The sequence below is a fragment of the Cervus canadensis genome, chromosome 6 (genome assembly GCF_019320065.1).
Source record: "Cervus canadensis isolate Bull #8, Minnesota chromosome 6, ASM1932006v1, whole genome shotgun sequence".
Taxonomy (NCBI): domain Eukaryota; kingdom Metazoa; phylum Chordata; class Mammalia; order Artiodactyla; family Cervidae; genus Cervus; species Cervus canadensis.
In genome coordinates, this window is record NC_057391.1 from 56,002,325 (window position 1) to 56,025,302 (window position 22,978).

The 22,978-nt window shown below is 36.7% G+C and overlaps 1 protein-coding gene across 5 annotated transcripts in view; it reads left to right on the forward strand.

Moving 5' to 3' along the window:
* Positions 1 to 22,978, forward strand: part of ATP8B4 (ATPase phospholipid transporting 8B4 (putative)) — a 264,538-nt gene that overhangs the window by 6,343 nt on the left and 235,217 nt on the right. For all 5 annotated transcript variants that reach the window (XM_043472025.1, XM_043472023.1, XM_043472022.1 and 2 more), the window contains exon 2: positions 11,451 to 11,519. In XM_043472025.1, the coding sequence (XP_043327960.1) occupies positions 11,492 to 11,519 (28 nt within the window). In that variant the 5' untranslated portion in view covers positions 11,451 to 11,491. The remainder of the gene's footprint in view (positions 1 to 11,450; positions 11,520 to 22,978) is intronic.

Sequence of the window (22,978 nt, forward strand, 5' to 3'; positions counted from 1 at the left end):
CAGCGACTTACCTTCTTCCATTTCTTCTGCTTTGGGGTGATTTCAAAAAAGGAACAGTGTTTTTATGTAAATAATGTTTGCTTCAGCACTTGTGAGTGGTTGAATTTCAAAATCCTAAACTAGATTTTATTTTAGCAAATCCTTCTTTATCACCTGTTTTTTTTTTTTTTTTCTTCCAGTGTATTTCCTTAGACCCTCACTGATCTGAAAGTTCAATAGAAGATGGCTTTTTCTTTTCTCTAACATCAGTGAGTGTTGGCTGGGGTATTTTGGTGAATTGGTAAATATAAGACAAAGGACTAAATTTTACTTCCTCAAATTTACACTAGAATCTGATATATTACTGTGAATACTCTATTAGATATATCTGGGTTGCTGCTCTTATAAAGAAAGATTGGATTGGAGAAAACGTGGACTTGAATTCTTAATTTTTGTTATAACCACATATTTTAGAGAGTAAAAACACTTGGATAAGATCATTAATAAGAAACAATTTTCACAAACCTCAGAGAAATGTTTAATCATACAACAGTGATTATATTATCACTCTGCATTAAATATGAAATAGAGCATATTTTCTACAAAGGCAAAAATGACTAAATTAAAAAAGATTTATTCATTATATTAAAAATAAAAAATTTCAAAGATATTTTGGAAGGTGGTATTAGAGAAATTAAAAGCATTGGAATAATTGTAAGGCTTAAAGGTAATTTTAGAAAGGATATGGTTTTGCTTTATGTTTAATTGTCTGGGGATTTTAAAATGAAAAGTACTTGTAGGAAGATCTAAAATAAGAGATGGAAGGGGTTACCTGGATATTTTCTCTTTAGTTACCTTTATATTGCACAAATATATATTAAGTTCATCCTGTGTACTGGCTATCTATTAGTGCTAATCCCTCAAAGCAATCTAGCAAACCAATAATGAGAAAGAAAGAAAAAGCTGGCCAGTGGCCAGTACTTCTAATAACTTCCTGAGAGATTGAATTTCTTTCTTCTTGCCTGCATTCTCATTGGCACCTGTCAGGGTAGAGAGTCCCTTTTGCCATCCTGCTTAAAGAACTGTTCTTCCTTTTACCTGCTCGAGGGACTCTGAGCTCATGAAAACAGAATGTTAACTTAATCTCCAGAGAGTTTTCAAGCCCTAACAAGTTGATTAACTTGCTGATGAGCCTTAAAACCCTTTGGCCAGATGGGGCCATCAGATCAAGGTGTCATTGCCACTGAATCCATTCATCCTTTCCCGTCGACATTTTGTATCGGTTGTGAATATTTGTTGGAACGAAAATAGCTCCTCATGGATAAAAACCCACTTTTGTTCATGTTTTTCTCACAGAAAGTCTTTTCCTTAAAAAAAAAAAAGTCCTTTTTGTGCATCTTCTTTTAGAGTCAGGCTGCTTCCTCTTGCCCTTCTACTCCCAGAGATTTGCAAATTTCCTTCTCCTTTCTCATGCTATTCAGTTTGCCTGCAACACTCTTCCTATTGCTAACCAAATACTTCTCAGTCTTTGAGGTTCTTCCTAGGCTGGAGTTGGGGTTGCACAGGAGGATAGGGACCAGCCAGAGAGAGAGCATGTCTAAGAAAGCCACAGAGGTTCCCAGTTTGGGAGGATCTAAAACTTTCTTGAACTTGGAGTTGGGGTCTACGAAAGGAGAGTTGCTAAAAGGGAAATGCTGTTTAGTATCAGGAAGCCCTTGCTTTATTCCTCATAGAAACTAAGAAATTCATTCTTTCATTTAGCAGATATTTATTAAGCACTGCCGCATGCCAGTTGTGCATTTGATACTGAAGATACAACTATGGACCAGACGGATCAGTTCTCTGCCCCACTGGAGTTTGTAGACTAAGGGGAAAACAGCTAATGTGATAGGCAAATAAATTCTAGAATTATAGGGGTTCTGAGATGGGAAGTTCTTGATTCTGTGGGCACACATAGGAAGTGGTCTTATCTCTGATTTGGGGGGCCAGGGGAGAACTCCTAGAGGAAGTGCTAGGAGTGCAGTTGGAATTGATATTGAAAAGATAGGAACAAATTAGTCAGGTGATTTAAGTATTCACCATGGGTATTAGATTATGACTGACAGAGGAAAGAACATGAATCATGGCCCTCAGATGGAAAGAGCTGAGTTGAGTATTTCTGTAGTATAGACATGAGGGGGTGCAAGGAGGAACGGGGACTGTAAGGAGACTGATGAGAAATCAGAGTAGAAAGACCAGCAGGGTCCAGGTTGCAGAGGGGCCACGGAATCATGTGGAATTTGATCTTTTTATTTTTTTAAGGCCAACAGGAGGTGATTAAAAGGTTTTAAGTAGGGGTGTGACATAATGCTGTTTAACTTTTATCAATATCACTCTGGCTTCAGTGAGGACCTGAGTCTATGGGTGGCCAGGGCTGGAACAGGGAAACCTATTAATGAAGGAATGCAGGGTAAAGCAGTAACTGGTCAGCAGGCCTGTCCTGGAGGCGTCTGCTGCCTAGGGCTGGGGAACAGTGAGGGGAGGGGAGGATTGTTTTAGGCAGCCTTGTAGCAGTTGGTAAAAGGCTTGGGAAGAGGAACAGAAGAGTTATTGATGGGTCTTATTGGAGGACCTCTCCTGGCTTCTTGCAGCACCCAGCAGTAGTAACCCCATCTTCATGTTGGATTCATCAATTTTAGTGACTCGTCCCTGGAAAAGCAGTGGGTCTTAGTGTTGATGGCCCTACATGTCAGGGACACCTTGAGGTGGGTGTTATTCCCTCAGCACTGCTGAGCCTGTGGCTTTTTCCTGGCTGTAGTGGATGGGAACTTGTGAATCTAGGTGCACAACAGGGAGAAATTCTGATAGTTTCAGATTATAGAAATTTATAGTAGAAAAATAGGTGTTGATGAAATTCCTCTGCATCCTCCTTTCTTGTAACTGCTAAGCCATAAGCATTGCTGGTCCTCTTTTTTGGTCTCTAGATGAGTGACCAGCTTCTTCTTTTGTGGGTGTTTAATGCATCCTGCCACACCACATCTTTGAGCAGGAACAAACAAGTCATTTCTCTTTCTAACCTAGAGAAAATGAATTCTGAAGCTCTCCTTATTGTCATGTGTTTGCAGAGGTGTCAGAGTTCATGTCCATGGTCTAATGAACACCCATAATTTCATATAGATAAACTTAAATCATTTTTCTTGTGATGAGAACTCGTAGGATTTACCCTCTTAAACGACTTTTGTACATAACATGCACTACTGTTATATTGATCATGGTTGTGCTTTACATGCCTAGTACTTATCTTCTAACTGGAAGTTTGTATATTTTAATCACCTTCATCCACTTCCCCCTCTTTCCACCCCTTGTCTCTGGTAATAACAAATCTGATCTCTTTTTCTATGAGTTTGTTGTTTGTTTTTTGAGGTATGATTAACCTATAACACTATAGTAGTTCCTGGTGCACAACACAATGATTCAATATTTCTATACATTACAAAATGATCACCATGATAAGTCTAGTTACCATCTATCACCATGCAGAGATATTATTATTTACTATGTGCCCCACACAGTACATCTCATTCTCATGATTCATTTGTTTAGTCACTGGAAGTTTATACTTCTTAATCTCCCTATTTCACTCATTCTCCCTCCCCCTGTCGCCCCATCCCTGCAACCACCTGTTTGTTCTCTGTATATGTGTTTCTGTTTTGTTATATTTATCCATTTATTTTGTTTTTTAGATCCCACATATAAGTGAAACCATGCAGTATTTGTCTTTCTGTTCTTTCACTTAGTATATACCCTCTCGGTCCATCTATGTCGTCAAAATTGACAAGATTTCATTTTTTTTTTATGGCTGAATAGTATTTAATTGTTTATATACACCACACCTTTATCCATTCATCTATCAGTGGGTGCTTAGGTTGCTTTCATATCTTGGCTATTTGCTTCCATATTTTGGCTATTGTAAATACTACTGTAATGAACATGGGGGTGCTTAATGTCTTCTTGAGTTAGTATTTTTATTTGGAAAAGTATCCAAAAGTGAAAAAATACCCAAAAGTGAAATTGCTGGATCATATGGTAGTTCTACTTTTATTTTTTGAGGAATCTCCATATTGTTTTCCATAGTGAAAGTGCATAAGAAAACTCTTCTCTGCATCCTAGCCAACACTTCCTATGTGTCATCATTTTTATAATAGCCATCTGACATGTGTGAAGTGGTATCTCATTGCAGTTTTTAAAAAATTTAGTTGATTTGTAATGTAATTTTTACTGTAGAGCAAAGTCCAGTTTTACACACACACACACACACACACACACACACACACACACACACACATATTCTTTCTTATATTCTTTTCTGTTATGGTTTACCACAGGATATAGTTCTCTATATGCCTGCCAATGCAGGAGACATAAGAAATGTGGGTTTGATCCCTGAGTTGGGATGATCCCCTGGAGGAGGGCATGGCAACCCATTCCAGTGTTCTTGCCTAGAGAATCCCGTGGACAGAGGAACCTGGCAGGCTACAGACCATGGGGTCACAAAGAGTCAGACATGACAAGTGACTTAGCCGGCACACATACTGTAGGATCTTGTTTATCCATTGTGTATATAATAGCTTGCATCTGCTGACTTCAAATTCCCAATCCATCTCTTTTCAATTCCCCTCCCCACTGGCAACCACAAACTTGTTTTTTATGTCTGTGAGTCTATTTCTTAGATAAGTTCATTTGTATCAGATTTTAGATGCCACATATACATGGTGTCATGTTATTTGTCTTTTTCTAATTTACTTTAGTTAGTATGATACTCTCTGGATCCATCCATGTTGCTGCAAATGACATTCTTTTTTATGACTGAGTAGTATTCCACTGTGTGTGTGTGTGTGTGTGTGTGTGTGTGTGTGTATAGTGCATCTTCTTTATCCATTCATTTTTCAGTGAACATTTAGGTTATTTCCCTGTGTCTTGGCTATTGTCAGTATTGCTACAATGAACATTGGGGTGCATCTCATTGTAGTTTTGATTTGTATTACTCTGCTGATTAGTGATGTTGAGTATCTTTCTTATGTGTCAGTTTGCCATCCATATGTATTTTTTGGAAATGTGTCTCTTGGGGTCTTCTGATCATTTTTTAATGGGGTTGGGTTTTTTTTTTTTTTTGGATGTTGAGTTGTAGAGTTCTTTGTATATTTTGGATGTTAACTCCTTATCAGATGTATCATTTGCAAATATCTTCCCAAATGCAGTAGGTGGCTTTTTTGTTTTGTTGATAGTTTCCTTCATAGTGCAAGTTTTTTAGTTTGATGTAGTCCCATTTTTCTTATGTTTTCCTTGCTTACTTCATACATATATGAAATGTATATGTACTTTTATATATTATATAGCACACATACACACACACATATGTACACCACACACATAGACTTTTTCAGATTCTTCCCCCCTTATAGGTAGGTTATTACATAGTGTTGAGTATAGTTCCCTGTACTATACAGTAGGTTCTTGTTGGCTACATGTTTTATACAGTGTGTATATGTTGGAGAAGGAAATGGCACTCCACCCCAATATTCTTGCCTGGAGAATCTCATGGACTGAGGAGCCTGGCCCACGGGGTCGCATAGAGTCGGACACAACTGAGCATGTATGTCTGTTAACCCCGCCTCCTAATATATCCCTTTCACTACCCCCTCTCCAAAGCTGAGTGCAGAAGAATTGATGCTTTTGAACTGTGGTGTTGGAGAATACTCTTGAGAGTCCCTTGGACTGCCAGGAGATCCAACAGTCTGTCCTAAAGGAGATCAGTCCTGGGTGTTCACTGGAAGGGCTGATGTTGAAGCTGAAACTCCAATACTTGGGCCACCTGATGCGAAGAGCTGACTCATTTGAAAAGACCCTGATGCTGGGAAAGATTGAGGGCAGGAGGAGAAGGGGATGACAGAGGATGAGATGGTTGGATGGTATCATTGACTCGATGGACATGGGTTTGGGTGGACTCCAGGAGTTGGTGATGGACAGGGAGGCCTGGCATGCTGCAGTTCATGGGGTCGCAAAGAGTTGGACAAGACTGAGTAACTGAACTGAACCCCCTCTCCAATTTGGCAATCATAAGTTTGTTTGCTCTCTTTGTGAGCCTTTCTTTTTGGAAATAAGATCATTTGTGTCTTTTTAAATTTTAGGTTTCATGTGGAAATGATGTTTGTATGATATTTGTCTTTGACTTACTTTACTTAGTACATGGTACTCTTTAGGTACATCCATGTTGCTGCATATGGGCATTATTTCATTCTTTCTTATGGCTGAGTAATATTACACACACACACACACACACACACACACACACACACACACACCCACACACCCACACACCCACACACCCACACACCCACACACCCACACACACACCCACATCTTTATTCATTGATCTGTCAATGGACATTTGGTTTGCTTTCGTGTCCTGACTATTGTAAATAGTGCTGCAGTGAACATTGGGGTGCATGTATCTTTTTGAATTATGCCCAGGGGTTGGATTGCAGGATCATAGGATAGCTCTATTTTTAGCTCTTAGGTGAACCTCTATACTGTTCTCCATGGTGGCTGCACCAATTTACACTTCCACCAAGAGTGTAGGAGGGTTCTTTTTTCTCCACACCCTCTCTAGCATTTATTATTTATAGGCTTTTTGATGATGGCTATTTTGACTAGTGTGAGGTGATAACCTCATTGTAGTTTTCATTAGCATATCTCTTATAGTTAGCAATGTTGAACAGCTTTTCATTTGCTTTTTTGGTCATATGTATGTCTTCTTTGGAGAAACGTCTGTCTAGATCTTTTGCTTATTGGGTTTTTGTTTTTGTGATACTGAGCTGCATGAACTGTTTGTATATTTTGGAGCCTGACCCTTTGTTGGTCGCATCATTTGCAAATATTTTCTCCCATTCTATAGGTTGTCTTTTCACATTGTTGATGGCTTCCTTTGCTGGGCAAAAACTTTTATTTTAAGTTTAATTAGGTTTGACTTGTTTATTTTTGTTTTTATTTCCATTACTCTAGGAGAGGGATCCAAAAAGATATTTCTGCAATTTATGTCAGAGAGTGTTCTGCCTATATTTTCCTCTAGGAGTTCTAGACTCTGGTCTTACATTTAGGTCTTTAATCCATTTTGAGTTTATTTTTGTGTATGGTGTTGGGGAATGTTCTAATTTCATTCTTTTATATGTAGGTGTTCAGTTTTACCAGCACCACTTATTGAAAAGAATGCTTTTCTCCATTGTATTCTTGCCTCCTTTGTCATAGATTAATTGACCATAGATGAGTAGGTTTATTTCTGGGCTTTCTATCCTGTTTCATGGATCTACAGTTCTATTTTTGTGCCAGTACCATACTGCTTTCATGATTATAGGTTTGTACAGTAGTCTGGAGTCAGGGAGTCTGATTCCTCCAGCTATTTTTCTTTCTCAAGATTGCTTTTGCTATTTGAGGTCTTTTGTGTTTCCATACAAATTAAAAAATTTTTTCTAGTTCTGTGAAAAATGCCATTGGTAATTTGATAGGGGTTGAATTAAATGTGTAGGTTGCCTTGGATAGTATTGCCATTTTGACAGTATTGATTCTTCCAAACCAAGACCGTGTTATATCTTTTGATCTATTTATGTCTTTGATTTCTTTCATCAGCATCTAATAATTTTTGGAGTACAGGTATTTTGCCTCCTCAGCTAGATTTATTTCCAAGTATTTTATACTTTTTGATGTAGTGGTAAATGGGATTGTTTTCTTAATTTTTCTTTCTGATGTTTCATTATTAGAGTATAGAAGTGAAGCTGATTTCTGTGTTTTAATTTTTTATCCTGAAACTTTACCAGATTCATTGATGAGTTCTAGTAGTTTTTTAGTAACATCTTTAATATTTTCTATGTATAGTGTCGTGTCATCTGCAAACAGTGACAGTTTTACTTCTTGGATTTCCAATTTGGATTTGTTTTATTTCCTCTCAGATTGTTGTGGCTAGAACTTTGAAAACTATATTGTATAAAAGTGACGAAAACTTGACATCTTTGTCTTATTCCTGATCTTAGAGGAAATGCTTTCAGTGTTTCACCATTGAGTGTGATATTAGCTGTGGATTTGTTGTATATGGCCTTTATTATGTTGAGGTAGTTTCCCTATGCCCATTTTATGGAAGATTTTCTTTTCATTTTATGGAAGTTTTTTTTTTTTTTTTTAATCACAAATGGATGTTTAATTTTGTTGAAAACTTTTTCTGAATCTATTTAGATCATGTGATTTTTATTCTTCAACTTGTTAATGTGGTGTATCACACACTGATTTTGCAGATATTAAAAAATCTTTGCATCTCTGTGATGAATCCTACTTTATCATGTTATATGATCCTTCTAAGGCATTGTTGGATTTGGTTTGTTAGTATTGAGGATACTTATGTCTGTGTTGATCATTGATACTGATCTGTAATTTTTTTTTTTGGTGGTATCTTTGTTTGGTTTCAGTATTGGGGTGATGGGGGCCCCATAGAATGAGTTTGGGAGTATTCCTTTCTCTGCAGTTTTTGAAATAGTTTCAGAAGGATAGGTGTTAGCTAATCTCTAAGTGTATAATAGAACTCACCTGTGAAATCATCTGATCCTGCCTTTTGTTTGGGAGTTTTTTAAAATTACAGGTTCAATTTCAGTACATATAATTGGTCTGTTCATAGTTTCTGTTTCTTCCTGACTTAATCTTAGTTGATTGTACCTTTCTAAGAATTTGTCCATTTCTTCTAGGTTGTCCATTTCATTGGTGTATAGTTATTCATAGTAGTCTCTGATACTTTGAATTTATGTGCTGTCAGTTGTAATTTTTCCTTTTTCATTTCTGATTTTATTGATTTGAATCCTCTCCTTTTTTTCCTCTTGATGAGTCTGTGTAAAGGTTTATCAATTTTATTTATCTTTTCAAAGAACAATCTTTAGTTTCACTAATCTTTTATATTGTTTTCTTTGTTTCTATATCATTTATTTCCAATATGAACTTTATGATTTCTTTCCTTCTACTAACTTTGGGTTTTGTTTGTTCTTTCTTTAGTTGCTTAAGTGTAAGGTTAGGTTGTTATTTGTAATTTTTCTTGTTTCCTGAGTTAAGCTTGTGTCACTATTAACTTCCCTCTTAGAACTACTTGAGCTATGTCCCACAGGTTTTGGATTATTGTATTTTCATTTTTATGTTTCTAGGTATGTTTTAATTTCCTCTTTGATTTCTTCAGTGGTCCATTGGTTGTTTGTAGCATATTGTTTAGCCTCTATGTGTTTGTGGTTTTTGCTGTTTTTTCTTGTAATTTACTTCTAGTGCTATGGGACTAGCTTGATATGATGCTTGATATGACTTCAGTTTTCTTAAATTTGCCAAGACTTCCTTTGTGGCCCAGCAGGTGATCTACTCTGGAGAATGTTCCATATGCACTTGAAAAGAAGATATATTCTTCTGATTTTGAATGGAATGCTCTATAAATATCAATTAAATCTATCTGTTCTAATGTGTCATTTAAAACCTGTGTTTCCTTATTGGTTTTCTGTCTGGATGATGTTTCTATTGATGTAAGTGGAATGCTGAAGTCCTCCACTATGGTATTACTGTCAATTTTCCTTTTATGTCTGTTTACATTTGCTGAATATATTGAGGTGCTCCTGTGTTGGGTGCATATGTAATTGTTATATCTTCTTCTATTGATCCCTTGATTATTATGTAATGTACTTTTTTGTGTCTTGTAACAGTCTTTATTTTAATGTCTATTTTGTCTGATAGGAGTACTGCTACTGTAGCTTTCCTTTGATTTCCCTTTGTATAGAATACCTTTTTCTATCCCCTCACTTTGAGTCTGTATGTGTCTCTAGATCTGAAGTGGGTCTCTTATAGATAACATATATATGGATCTTGTTTTTGTATTCATTCAGCCAGCCTATGTCTTTTGGTTGGAGCATTTAATCTATTTACATTTGTGATAATTATTGATATATATATTATTGCCATTTTAAAGTTGTTTTTGATTTTATAGGACTTTTAAAATTCCTTTTCTCTTTTGTTTACTTCTCTTGTGATTTGATAACTATCTTTAGTGTTGTGTTTGGATTCCTTTTCTGTGTGTTTATCTATTATAGATTTTTTGTTTGTGATTACCATGAGGTTTTGATGTAGTAGTCTATATGTATACATGATTATTTTACGTTGCTGGTGTCTTAATTTAAAATGCATTTAAACTATCCTGCATTTGTACTTTCCTCTTCTCTCAATTACTGTTTTGGCATCATATTTGTGTGTAGATGATTTCCTACTTTTACTATGTGTTTACATTTATTAGTGACCTTTACCATTTTGTAATTTTCATGTTTCTAATTGTGGCCTTTTCTTTTATGCTTAAAGAATTGCTTTAGCATTTGTGGTAACACTTGTTTGGTGGTGCTGAATTCTTTTAGCTTTTGTTTGTCTATAAAGCTTTTGATTTTGCCATCAATTCTGAATGAGAGTCATGCTGAGCAAAGTATTCTTGGTTTTAGGTTTTTCCCTTTCTTTACTTTAAATATATCTAGCCACTCCCTTCTGACCTGTACAGTTTCTGCTAAAAAAGCAAGTGATAGTCTTATGGGGATTCCCTTGTTTATTATTTGTTGCTTTTCCTGTCTTGCTTTTAATATTTTCTCTGTTCTTAGTTTTTGTCAACTTGATTACTATGTGTCTAGGCATGTTCCTCCTTCATTTAATTCTATATGGAACCGTCTGCACTTCCTGGACTTGGGTGACTCTGGAAGGAATCACACTTGGCACTTAAATAAAAGGCAGGTGTTGGAGCATCACCTCTGTAATATTCAAATTTACAGGGTTTTGGATATATTAGAAAATTTGGCTCCATTTTAACGCCAAATTTAATGTCATACTTGTTCTTACTTTGTTGTTCCATATATCTGCTATAATATAAATAGGTAATTTTTATATAGAATTGTTTCTCTTAAAATTTTTAATTGAAATAGAATTGATTTACAATGGTATGTTTGTTTCAGGTATACAACAAAATGACTTGGGTCTCTCTCTCTATATATATGTACATATATGTGTGTGTATACATATACACACATATATATACATTCCTTTTTAGATTCTTTTACCTTATAGGTTATTACAAGACATTGTACATAGTTCCATGTACTATACAGCAGATCCTTCTTGGTTATACATTTTATATATAGTAATGTGTATATTTTGATTGCAAGCTCCAAATTTATCCCTTCCCCCTTTCCAATTTGGTAACCATAAGTTTGTTTTCTGTGTCTGTCTGGTTAGATTTAAGTCTCATAAATGGAGTCTGTTATTCTTTGTTGTGTTAATGACTTCCTAGTCATCTAGATTTGACTAGGAAGAAAGCTGGATGATGGGAATTTTTGGTTAACGAGTGTTTCTCAAATACTAATGTTTTGTACATATCCTGTTTTCTTACATAGGCCAGCTGTTGAGGCCTGGTGAAAAATAATCAAGTGCCATAATGTTCTGCAGTAAGAAGAAATCATTTGGTAAGTATTGAGTTCTTCAGGAGATACAAAGCAAATATGATTTTTTTAGCATTCATTTTAATTTCAAGGAGGTATAATTTGTAAGCAAAAACCACATAGATCTTGAGTGTTTTGTTTGAGCTTTGACAATTTTATGTAGATTTGTAATTATCACCAAAAAGCAAGAGACAATATTTCTATCACTCCAGAAAGTTCCTTGTGCCCCCTTTTTTCATTTTCCCTGCATTGTACACAACCACCTTCTGATTTCTATTTGGTTGATTTGCCTGTTTTTGAAATTAATATAAATGAAACCATGCAGCATGTATTCTTGTGTCTTCTTTCACGAAGTGTAAGGTTTTTGACATATTTCCATGTAGTTGCATGTATCAATATTTTGTTATTCAGTTTTTTCTTGTAAAGCAGTATTCCATTGTATGACTACACCAACACTTAAAACTAAGATCGTATGGTTAGAAATAATTTAGGTTCATTATGGCAAGAAGCATTTGGTTTTTGGTTGAGCAATTTGTCTAGCGGAACAGTTTTAATAGTATTCTAGTTTAAGAAATACAGCATTGTGACCTGAGAGTATTAATCTTGTCTTAAACGTTGTTAGTCAGTGACAGATTATTGTGTAGTTTTTCCTTCAGTGGAAGTGTATTTGGTTTATTACTGCTGTTTTATTTCAGACTTGTTAGAGAGGAAAGTCTGGATTAGAGTATATCTAGTACTCTCCTTCTAATCATATGTCTGACAGTTGGTTAACTTACTTTGATAAGCAGTTATCTCTTGATGCAGTCTGTTCCCTTGTTGGACACATTCATTGCAATGTTCAGTCTCATAATGAGTTGAAATCTATCTCAGTGTAGTTTGCACCTGTAGGTCATTAGTGATGCTCTCTGGAGCAATATTTCCATATTTCCAGAGCCGATTTAAGAGTCTAGAATTATTGTCGTCATTTTTTCTTTTACAAATAAAGTGATTTATTTATATTTAGTCACTGGTATTATCTTAATAATGTAAACATTAGATTAACCAGTTTTGACAAGGACAAGTTTCCAACAGAATCTACTGTTGTGAGGTTTTGATAAGTTCAGTTTCACTCTTTTAAAATAATTTATGTGTATATATGAATGCATATGTATAAAATAAGCAATTTTTTATAAATAAAAATAAGAAAATAGAAGTAATTGTAATTGGACAATCCAGAGGTAACTGCTCCAGACTGCCATGTTGCCCAATTTAGAGGGTTCCAATCAGTGACCTCTATTAATATGTTAATGTATATTTCTACACATATCCCCAGATGGAGCTATGGTGTGCATTATTTTGACTGGCTCTTAAATCATAATGTTGTAATCATAGATACCTTTTCTACCTTAAACTTTTCTCTGTAACATTATGTTTTTTTATATTTTCCTCTAACTTTTAATTTTGAAAATGTTGGAACTTATAAAAAATTGGAAGAATGATAAACACCCAAATACCTTTCACCTAAATTCTACAGTTGTTACCATTTTGCCACATTTGCTCCTCTTTTTCCTCGTCCTTCCACCAGCACACACCCAAACACATGCATACACCATAAACTTTTTTGTTGTTGAAGACATCATGACTCTTATCCCCAAATACTTCAGCACAGATCTCCTAAGAAAAAGGACATTCTCCATCTTAACTGCAGTATTGTCACCACATCCAAGAAATGTAACGTTGATGAATAAGTAACATACATTCCATTTTTCAGTTTCCCCAGTTGTCCCCACATCTCATGTCACAGAGCTTGTTTTTATTTTTGGTATGATATCTAATTATAATGTTCACACATTGTGTTTGGCTTTAAACTCCTTTATTTTCTTTTAGATTTAGAATAGTTTGTCATCATATTGATTTTTGGCAAAAGTCCATTTGCTAAGAGTCGGACACGACTGAGCGACTTCACTTTCACTTTTCACTTTTATGCATTGGAGAAGGAAATGGCAACTCACTCCAGTGTTCTTGCCTGGAGAATCCCAGGGATGGGGGAGCCTGGTGGGCTGCTGTCTATGGGGTCGCACAGAGTCGGACACAACTGACGCGACTTAGCAGCAGTAGCAGCAGCAGCAGCCATTCCAAAAGTCATTCCACTCAGTCATTTTGGATTGAACATCTTGGGCACAAATACTATGAAATAATTTTTAAATAGGAAACTAATAAATTAGTTACTTGAACCACTCTTGATGGGGAACACAACTTGCTGATCTTCCTCATATAGAATTTCATTTTATAGACTTTCATAACTATTTGTAATGAGCTGTTAAGTAGCCCATTTGTAAATAGCTTTGTAATGAGATGAAATGTTGGGTCTATATTCACTGTGGTCCTAATTGGCAGAGAAAGCTGAGGCTAGTTCCTTCCTCTTGGACTTGTTACAGTGGCCACATGGCTTAAGGCACTGACTTTGGTGTCACCATCATTTGCATCATCATGATTGGGAATGTTACATCTTTAGATTATATCAGTTCTTGTAGATCTATTTATAGACTGGAGACCTTTGTTGTTTAGTTGCTAAGTCATGTCTGACTCTTTGTGACCCCATGGACTGCAGCACGCCAGGCTTCCCTATCCTCCACTCTCTCCTGGAGTTTGCTCAAGTTCGTGTCCATTGAATCAGTGATGCTGTGTAACCATCCCATCCTCTGCCGCCCTCTTCTCCTTTGGCCTTCAATCTTTCCCAGCATCAGGGTCTTTTCCAAATGAGTTGGCTCCTCGCATCAGGTGGCCAAAGTACTGGAACGTCAGCTTTGGCATCAGTTGATGCCGGAGACCTTATTCAACCTAAGATATTCATTTACTTACCATTTTGCCACATTTGCTTCCTCTCCTTCCTCTCCTCTCCTTCTTCTCCTCTCCTCTCTTCCACTATTGAGGCAGTCAAAAAATATTTTTGAGCACCTATGGTATGCTAGGTAATACCAACTTAACATAACTTTTTATGATTTAATAAAAACATGTATCTTTATACAATTAAGTTTACAGTAGCAGTGATAACTTAATAACAGTTTACCAAACATCACTACCAGTATGTTTTCCAGAGGAGCACAGACTAGAGAACTTCTAGTCAGCCTGCTATTGTCAGGGGGAGAATCAGGCAGAAGTGATATTTTACTTCAATGAGTTATTTAAGATCTACATTTAAGAAATGTGCACTTATATTTATATAAACTTTCACAACATCATCAGGAAGCCTGGGACATTGATGATGTATGTGAAAATATAACAAGCCAACCATTAAGTGTTGTGGGAACGCAAGAATTTTCTCCCAGATATATGCTTTACTATTTATTATCTCCATATCCACATAAATCTCACAGTCTTCAGCATGTGGAAAATTTTAGCTACCTAACTCAAATACTTAAAACATGCTTACCATCTATGTTTGTTTGTTTGTTATTTGTAATTCATCCTTTTGGTGTAAGCTTGAATAGGCGGTCCAAAGATGACCACTCTAAAGCATATATGTGCTTCATATTTTACATATGAACAACAAAGAATGTTGTTCATATGTAAAATACCTAATTCAGATTTTAGGTTGTTAGGTAATATGGGAAGCAAAAGAAGTAGATAATTGGAGGCTTTATTTAAGCTCTAAAGCTATTAATGATTCCAAAATGTGAGGGTTGTGGAGCAACATGCCTTATTCCACAGGGTGCAGGGTAGGAAGATCAGACCAAGGTCACATTATGTGTATCATGGGCCCTTTCCAGGCCCCTTCCTTCAAAAAATATTGAAAATTAAGTTTTACAATTGTGAGGGTTTAAAGACAAATATAATCCAGGTTGGACTCATTATTATGTATCCACTATTATTATATTCATTTTTCTTCTAACTTGAAATGAAAATTTAAACATTTTTGTGTTCTTTAAAAGTATTGTGGGCTCCAGGTGCTGCATATACTGTGCCTACAAAAGAGGTAGTGCTTTAGTTGAAGTTAAGATACCTATATATTATTTAGTAGGTACTGGATTGTTCCTATTGCAGAGGACTGGTGAACAAAAGATGAATAAGACATTCCATTTGTTTATTTTATATATATACTGGTTCTCTAGTGAAACTATCCATCTTGTTATCATAGTTACTTTAAAGTCCATGTCTGACAGTTCCAATATCTAGATTATCTGTGAGCCTGCTTATATTTTCTGTCTCTTGGTTTTCAATAGTTTGTTATTGTGCTGTACCATACCTGCTAGTTTATTATTGAAATCTATACATTGCATATGAAAAAGTTACAGAGCGTCTGGTTGTTATTTTTCTTCAGGAGATTTACCTTTCTTGCAGCAGGCAGTAAGAGAAGGAACAGGTCATTTTGATCCAGTCAGAGACTGAGACAAGTTAAGGCTGGGTTTCAGTGTTTATAAGACCTTGGATGCTTTAGTTTGTTCTCACTCTTAAGTCAATCGAAAGCCCAGTACATTACTAAGACCCTTCTTCCCTCCCAGACTCTGAATTCCAATTATTGTCTCATCTCGGGCAGGTTAGGAATTACCGAATGCCTCAATGGAAAGGAACAGAGTATCAGGTTTATCTCAGTATATTTCTCTTCTCTGCTGGAACTTTTAAAGTCCTGGGTGATTTTGTTGTTCTATGGTAGTTTCAAACAGCTTTGTATATGTCATCTTTTATAATTGTTCTCAATAGATGTGTTTTCCTGACATTTTATCCTGTTTTAGTGGGAAGCAGATTGTTTTAAAAGTCTGTTTTAGGTTGCCAGTCCAGGTTGGATGCATGAGACAGGTGCTCAGGGCTGGTGCACTGGGATGACCCAGAGGGATGGGATGGGGAGGGAAGTGAGAGGGGGGTTCGAGATGGGGAACACATGTAAATCCATGGCTGATTCATGTCAATGTATGGCAAAAACCACTACAATATTGTAAAGTAATTAGCCTCCAGCTAATAAAAATAAATGGAAAAAAAAATAAAAAATAAAAGTCTGTTTTATAAGTTTATCAGAAAGCTACATTATATAACATTATTCTAGTTGTTAGGTAAGTATTTTAGACTGTTAGGATTAGAAGTAAGAAATGAGCAAAATGAATAGTTAAGTTGAATAAGAAAATAATTGTTAATATGTTAATCAGTCTTCTTTACTAGAATGGGTTTAAGCTTTAGCTATGACACATATACAAATATAGATCTATTTTGAGCTGCCTCATTCCAGTGAATAATGCAATAATACTCAGAATTACATTATATGTCATACATGTTTATTGGTCTTAGAACATATTTCCAAATACATTGCTCCAATTCTCCATTGTATTATTTAGTATTCTCAAATGTGTAATAATCTAAGTGTCATACTTTGGTTTTGTAAAAAAAATTCTCTTAATTGAAAAATTCCATCCATAGAATTATAATAATTTACAATTAAATATGCTTTTATATTCCTTCCATAGACCCACACCTTAGAATAGTCCTTTAATTTAGCATTTGAGCCAGTATCTGGCATACAGTAAGCACTTACTGAATGGTTGCTGTTGTTGTTATTATTTTAAGTAGTCTTAGTAAATGCTGTGTGTGTGTTAAGTCGCTTCAGTCGTTTCCGACTCTTTGTGATCCTGTGGACTGTAGCCCACCAGGTTCCTGTGTCCATGGGATTCTCCAGGCAAGAATACTGGAATGGATTGCCATGCCCTCCTCCGGGGGATCTTCCTGACCCAGGGATTGAACCCACATCTCTTATGTTTCCTGCACTGGCAGGCAGGTTCTTTAACACTAGCACCACCTGGGAGGCTACAGAGATTTTGTCTATAAAATGTCTGAATCTCACTCCCCACGATGGCAAGAATCCCACACTTCCCAGCCCACAATCAGGATGGTGAACCTATTTCTCAAAAACATTACTTTCACTATTTGTTCAAATAGAGCTTTGTAATTTAAAGAAAATTAAGATTTTTTATTTCTAGTCTTAATTTTGAAATCTGGATTTTCTTTTGATGGTGGAATGAAGTCTGAAAGTTGATGAGGTAATCCAAAACATGGCATTTTTTATAAAGAAAAATACTTTTAATAATTCAGAAATGAAAAGCTTACTGTGAATTGTAAACCTGCCTTCATATGATGAATAAGCCAATTAAAACATCACATTTCAATGATTTTGACTGGAATGATCTTGTATCACTGTGGTAGTGCTGGTTGTCTTATGTTAATTTCAACCTTGACTGGTAGTTCATTCATTCACTTACTCATTTATTCACTCATCCAGTCAGCCGGCCAGCCATTCCACAGATACGTACTGAAAACCTCTTACGCACCAGACACTGTTCGAAACAGAAAAGAAACAACTGTGGACAAAACAGATTTTAAAAATTAAAAACTCTTAAACCTGTATGAAGCTTACATTCTTGTGGGGGAGGGGGAGAGATAGTTAACAATTTAAATGAATAAGTAAGTCGTCTTGTGTACTAGAGGTGTTGCAGTTTTAAAAATGATAATCAGGGAAGGCTGAATTGAGAAAGACATAGTTGAACAAATATCTGAAAGAAGTGAGAAGGGGAGTCGTGTAGTTACTAGAGGACAAGCATTTTAGGCAGAGAGACCAGCAAGTGTAAAAGCTTTGAGGTGGGAGTGTGCCTGGCCTATTAGAGGAACAATAAAGAGGCACTGTGCCTGGAGCTGACTGACTGAGCAAGGGGGAGGGTGGGTTGTCAGGGCTAGATCCAGTTTTTTATTTGAAGCTTTAAACTAATACAAAACTAAGTATTAAAGGTAATGTTCATTTAGCATGAGAAAACAAATCCTTATAAATCTCAATTTTGAAAATCCGTAACATACCATACATATCACAAAATTCAGAAAAATAACAGCTTCATTAATTCACTGCTTGATAGACCTTTATAGTACCTTTCTCCTCTACTTTTGGTGCCCTATTTTTTGATTGCCTCTTTTATGACCATGTTTTGTGCATAACTTTCTATAGAGATACTAGAAAGATAATTCAGTTTTTCCTCTAGCACATTAAAATTAGTTTTAAAATTATGATAGCCTAGAATAACTTTGCAACTTCGTGACTTCATAATGTCATGTCAAGATTTAGAATTGTTAACCTTGGGAAAACTTCCATCAAGTTTCCTTCATATCCGAGCTGTTACAGATGTACTTAACTATATATGATACTATTGCAAATGGGTTTGTGCTCTGTCAGCACTGGGATCTTAATAAATTTTATATGTTCAATCCTCATGTAAAGAGAAAAATGTATGATAGGCTTATTATATATAGTATCAAGGATACTCAAGCATTTGATTCTCCTAATACTACTAATGCGAGATAAATTTTGTTTTGACTAGTAGTTAATGAAAAGTAAACCTTCCATGTACAATTTTACATGTGTGATGATGGGAAGAATCCTGCACAGATTAACTTCTGGCTCAGTATTGCAAACTCTTGTTTCTTCCATGATTCACATACTTCCGGTTCCATGTGCTACCAGACACAGTCATATTGCCATGTGACCTTGGGCCCTATACTTTCTTCGTGCCATGCTAGGTAATTCCCCATGGAGACAGAACTATTCCTACTTTGGGGGTGACCGCCAGTAACGTTATACAGAAGTGACAGTGAATCATATAAATATACTCCGCTAAACACAAACTCTGTACTTTGAACTTGACAGTCTTTTATCCCAGCATTGTCTAGTACAAGGCAAAATGTGATGGGAGGAGATAGAGTGGAGACAATGATCTTAGCCCTTGTGGCTAAAATATTTTAATCTTGCACATCAAAAAACAAGACAGAGTGAAACAGATTTCTAGTGCTACTCCCAGGGTCTTGGGATGAAAAGTGCAAGTGAGGTAAGCTGAAGTTTAAGCTTCATTAGAAGAACTGGCTTCTCTCCTGAGCAAAACTGGACATTTTGTGTGGAGGACAGAGATGAGTCTTGTGGTAGGCAGATTCATGCCCTGCTCCTGCAAAGATAAAGGTGCCCATGTCCTAATCCTTGGAACTTGTGAACATGTGACCTTACATGGTAGAAGACACTTTGCAGATGTGATGGAGTTAAGGATCTTAAGATGGGATGATTATCCTAGATTATAAGAGTGGGCTCATTGTAATCAAAAGGGTTTCTTATAAGAGGGATGCAGAAGTCAGATGAGGTGATGTAATAATGAAAGCAGAAGTCAGAGTGATGCATGCATGACCAAGGAATTCGGGCAGCCTCTAGAGACTAGAAAAGGCAAAGAACAGACTCTGTCCTAGAGCCTCCAGAAGGGACTCAATCTTGATCAAACAGCTTAATTTTATCCCTGTGAGATCCATTTTCAATCTTCTGACTTCCATAGTAATAAGACAATACATTGGTACTGTTTTAAACAGCTACATTTGTGATGATTTCCTAGAGCAGCAATTGGAAACTACTGCAATTCTGGAACTGTCACTCTGTTCTGTTGAAAATAGATGAAAGGGTAGGAGTGAGGAGACCCAAGGGGAGGCTATTACCACAACCAGGAGGAGAGGTGAGGTGGCTTGGACCAGAGTGTGGGCATAAGAGGGGCAGAGAAGTGGGCAGACTTCTTTTCTGCTTAAAGTTCTGGCTCTCTTTCATCTCCTTTAAAATGTGTTTTATTTGGCTGCTTCATGAATAGGTTAAGAAATTAAGCCTCCTGTGTTTTTCTTTTCGTCTTTTCAATTGGTCCAATATTCTGCTAGAAGGTACAGCTGAGGAGGAACTGTAGATGTCTTCTTGCAAAGTCCATATTTCACCACATCTCAGGTGGCAGACCATCTCCACCAAATGCCTTCTCTTTTTAGTAAATGACTATGACTCAGCTTGGACAGGGTCCAACCTACCACACTCCACAGTTTGTATTCACCTAAGTTCCCTTCAGAGCTTCCCAGGATAGGTGGGAATGACTTTGACCCCCCACCTGGACTTGACTTTCCTTTACTCTGCTTTCTGTGGCCCTCTAGGCCTGTCTTCCACTTCCTTGCTGTGCACATTTACATGACCTTTGAACATGATGGCTGGCTTACTTATTTTTCCTTCACTGTCTAGAATAGAGCCTTTACTCAATATTTACTGAACTCCTTTGAATTCAGTAAATATTTCTGCAATAAATCACTTAGTCTTGGCTCCAGCAGATTTTATTTGCCACATGATTTCAGAAATTAAGGCTCAGAAACCAGTAAGTACTAAAGAAACTCAATTTATAACCCTACACATCTCAAAATGACAAACAAGCTTTGAGAAACACAGCTTCCTGTGTAAGCCCTGGGGTGTGAAGCAGATAAGAGCCCTCCTCAGGTTTCCTTCTCACATCTCTGTCTTTCCCACATGGGGTTCTTTCCTCTCGCTTTGTGACAGGTGGTTTGATTTCGCTTAAATAGCTGGACTGTGTCTCACAAAGAGAAATTAAATGTCCTTCAGCTTTTTCTAGGCTCTTGTGATCCTTGGGGTAGATTCTGATTTTTTTTTTTTTTTTAATTTTGAATGAACAGGCTGTGGGAAAATATAGCTATTTTTTATCTGTATAGAAAAAATTCTGATCCTGGCATAGTTCATAGCAATATAGTTTTTGCTGTAGATAATCAAATTGTAAGAGAATGTAGATAAAAATCCAGTTTTCTAGCATTGTATCCATAAGAAAAAGGTTGGTAAGGAAACAAGTTTTGGACAGGGGTTTGGGAAAGCCTCCAGTGAGAGGTCAGTCAGGTTCTCTGGGGGAGGGGGTTGGTGCTTCACTGTGAAGCAGAGAAGGCTGGAAGCAATGAAATGTAAGGAGTCGCAGGGCCCCAGGTTTGACTGGGATGGAGTCTGTGTTTTGGATGAAGTACGTCCTGGAGTATCACTTTGAAAAAAAATCTTTTGGCTGTGCCCCAGGGCATGTGGGATCTTAGTTCCCTGATTGAACCCACACCCCTGCATTGGCAGCAGGAAGCCTTAATCACTGAACCACCAGGAAAGTCCCCTGGAGTATCACTTTTGTTGAGAGAGGTCTCGTCTTCCTGTCCTTGACCTCTGGACACAGGCGTAGACCCATTCATGTGCAGGTTCCTCGTCATTTCTGCTCGGCACCACCCACCGTCTCCTTAGAATCTCTTCCAAGCTCCTTTTACATTCAGTGTTTGAAATCGGATTCTGTTACATAATTGTGCTAGGCCTTTATTTTTCTCACTTGTAAAGTGGTGTTAATAATAACGAGTACCTAATAGGATTGTCGTGAGGGTTAATGCATGTGAAATGCTTCATACAGCATCTAACTTTTAAGGAGTGCTCAGTACACATTAGCTGTTATTCTTTTCATTGTATTACAGTGAAGTCTTAAATCTCCAGTTGTGAATCTGTACTTACAGAAGAAAACCACACAGTGAGGGCTCGTGGGAAGATTCTGTCGATTTAACTTGTAATGCGTATAGTATAATTCATGTATGCTTGAAGAGAAGTGATTAGTAAAATATTTTTATATTTCTTTGTGAAGCTGTAGTAAGTCATGAGAGGAACAAAACTCAATAAATCAAGTTTTCCAAATATCTGGACCTGATAAGCAAATTGGCTCAACCCAGAGGAAAACAATCCCAAGGCCCTTTAGCATTTGTTGACTCCCCTAACTTTGTTTCCAAGCTCTTTTGTGAGCACAAGAATTTTAAAAAATCATGGAAAGATTTTTTTTTTTTTTGCCTTGATTCTCCCTTTAGTTTGCTTTTTAAATGTCAACAAATCCTCACAGATGCAGGTCACCACTGAGTTTCAGTAGAAAACCCTGATTCGGGACACACAGTTTTCAATTGTATTGGAATGTGCTCTTGGAGTCAAATCAGGAAATCTTGAAGACTGGGGAACTCTTTTTTTTTTTTTTTTGTCTTTAAAACCTTGCCCTGCTCATTGTTCTTTCCTCATGTCTTTAATGAATTACTTTGGCTCCCAACCACACAGGCCAGATTGTGAAGAATGAAAGAGCATTAAGAAGGGAAAAAGCTTAAGTTATTAATTTGGCTTGAGGGAATTTTTGCCCAGCCCAAAATCCTACAACCCTTAGACCTCAAGTGACACTCCATGTTTGGAGACATTCTTCAACTTCTGGACTGAGACCAACCTTCATGAGGAAATATTAGTCTGTGCTATCAGGATTTTACAGGGACACCCCCACATTCTCCATGGTGCTTCCTCATTTTATGGTTTGGGGGAGCTAAAGCCAACTGCCTAGAGACTGTCCTCTAAGCTGCTTTTGGTGAAGGACAAAATGCTCTGGAGTTAAATGAAGAAAGACAGTATGCTCACTAATTATGGTCTCATAGCTGCTGTGATCACTCATGGGCCCAATGGAAACCTACTAAATCTTCCCCTTACTCTTAGTCTTGTTAACAGAGTTGCTACATTGACTAACTAGTTTTAAACACTAAGGCACACTGACATTGTTTGGAGACAATATGCATTGTTCAGAGACAAACTCATCAAAAAAAAAAAAAAAATGTTTAAGTGACCTGTCTTCTCTTGCCTCCTGAAA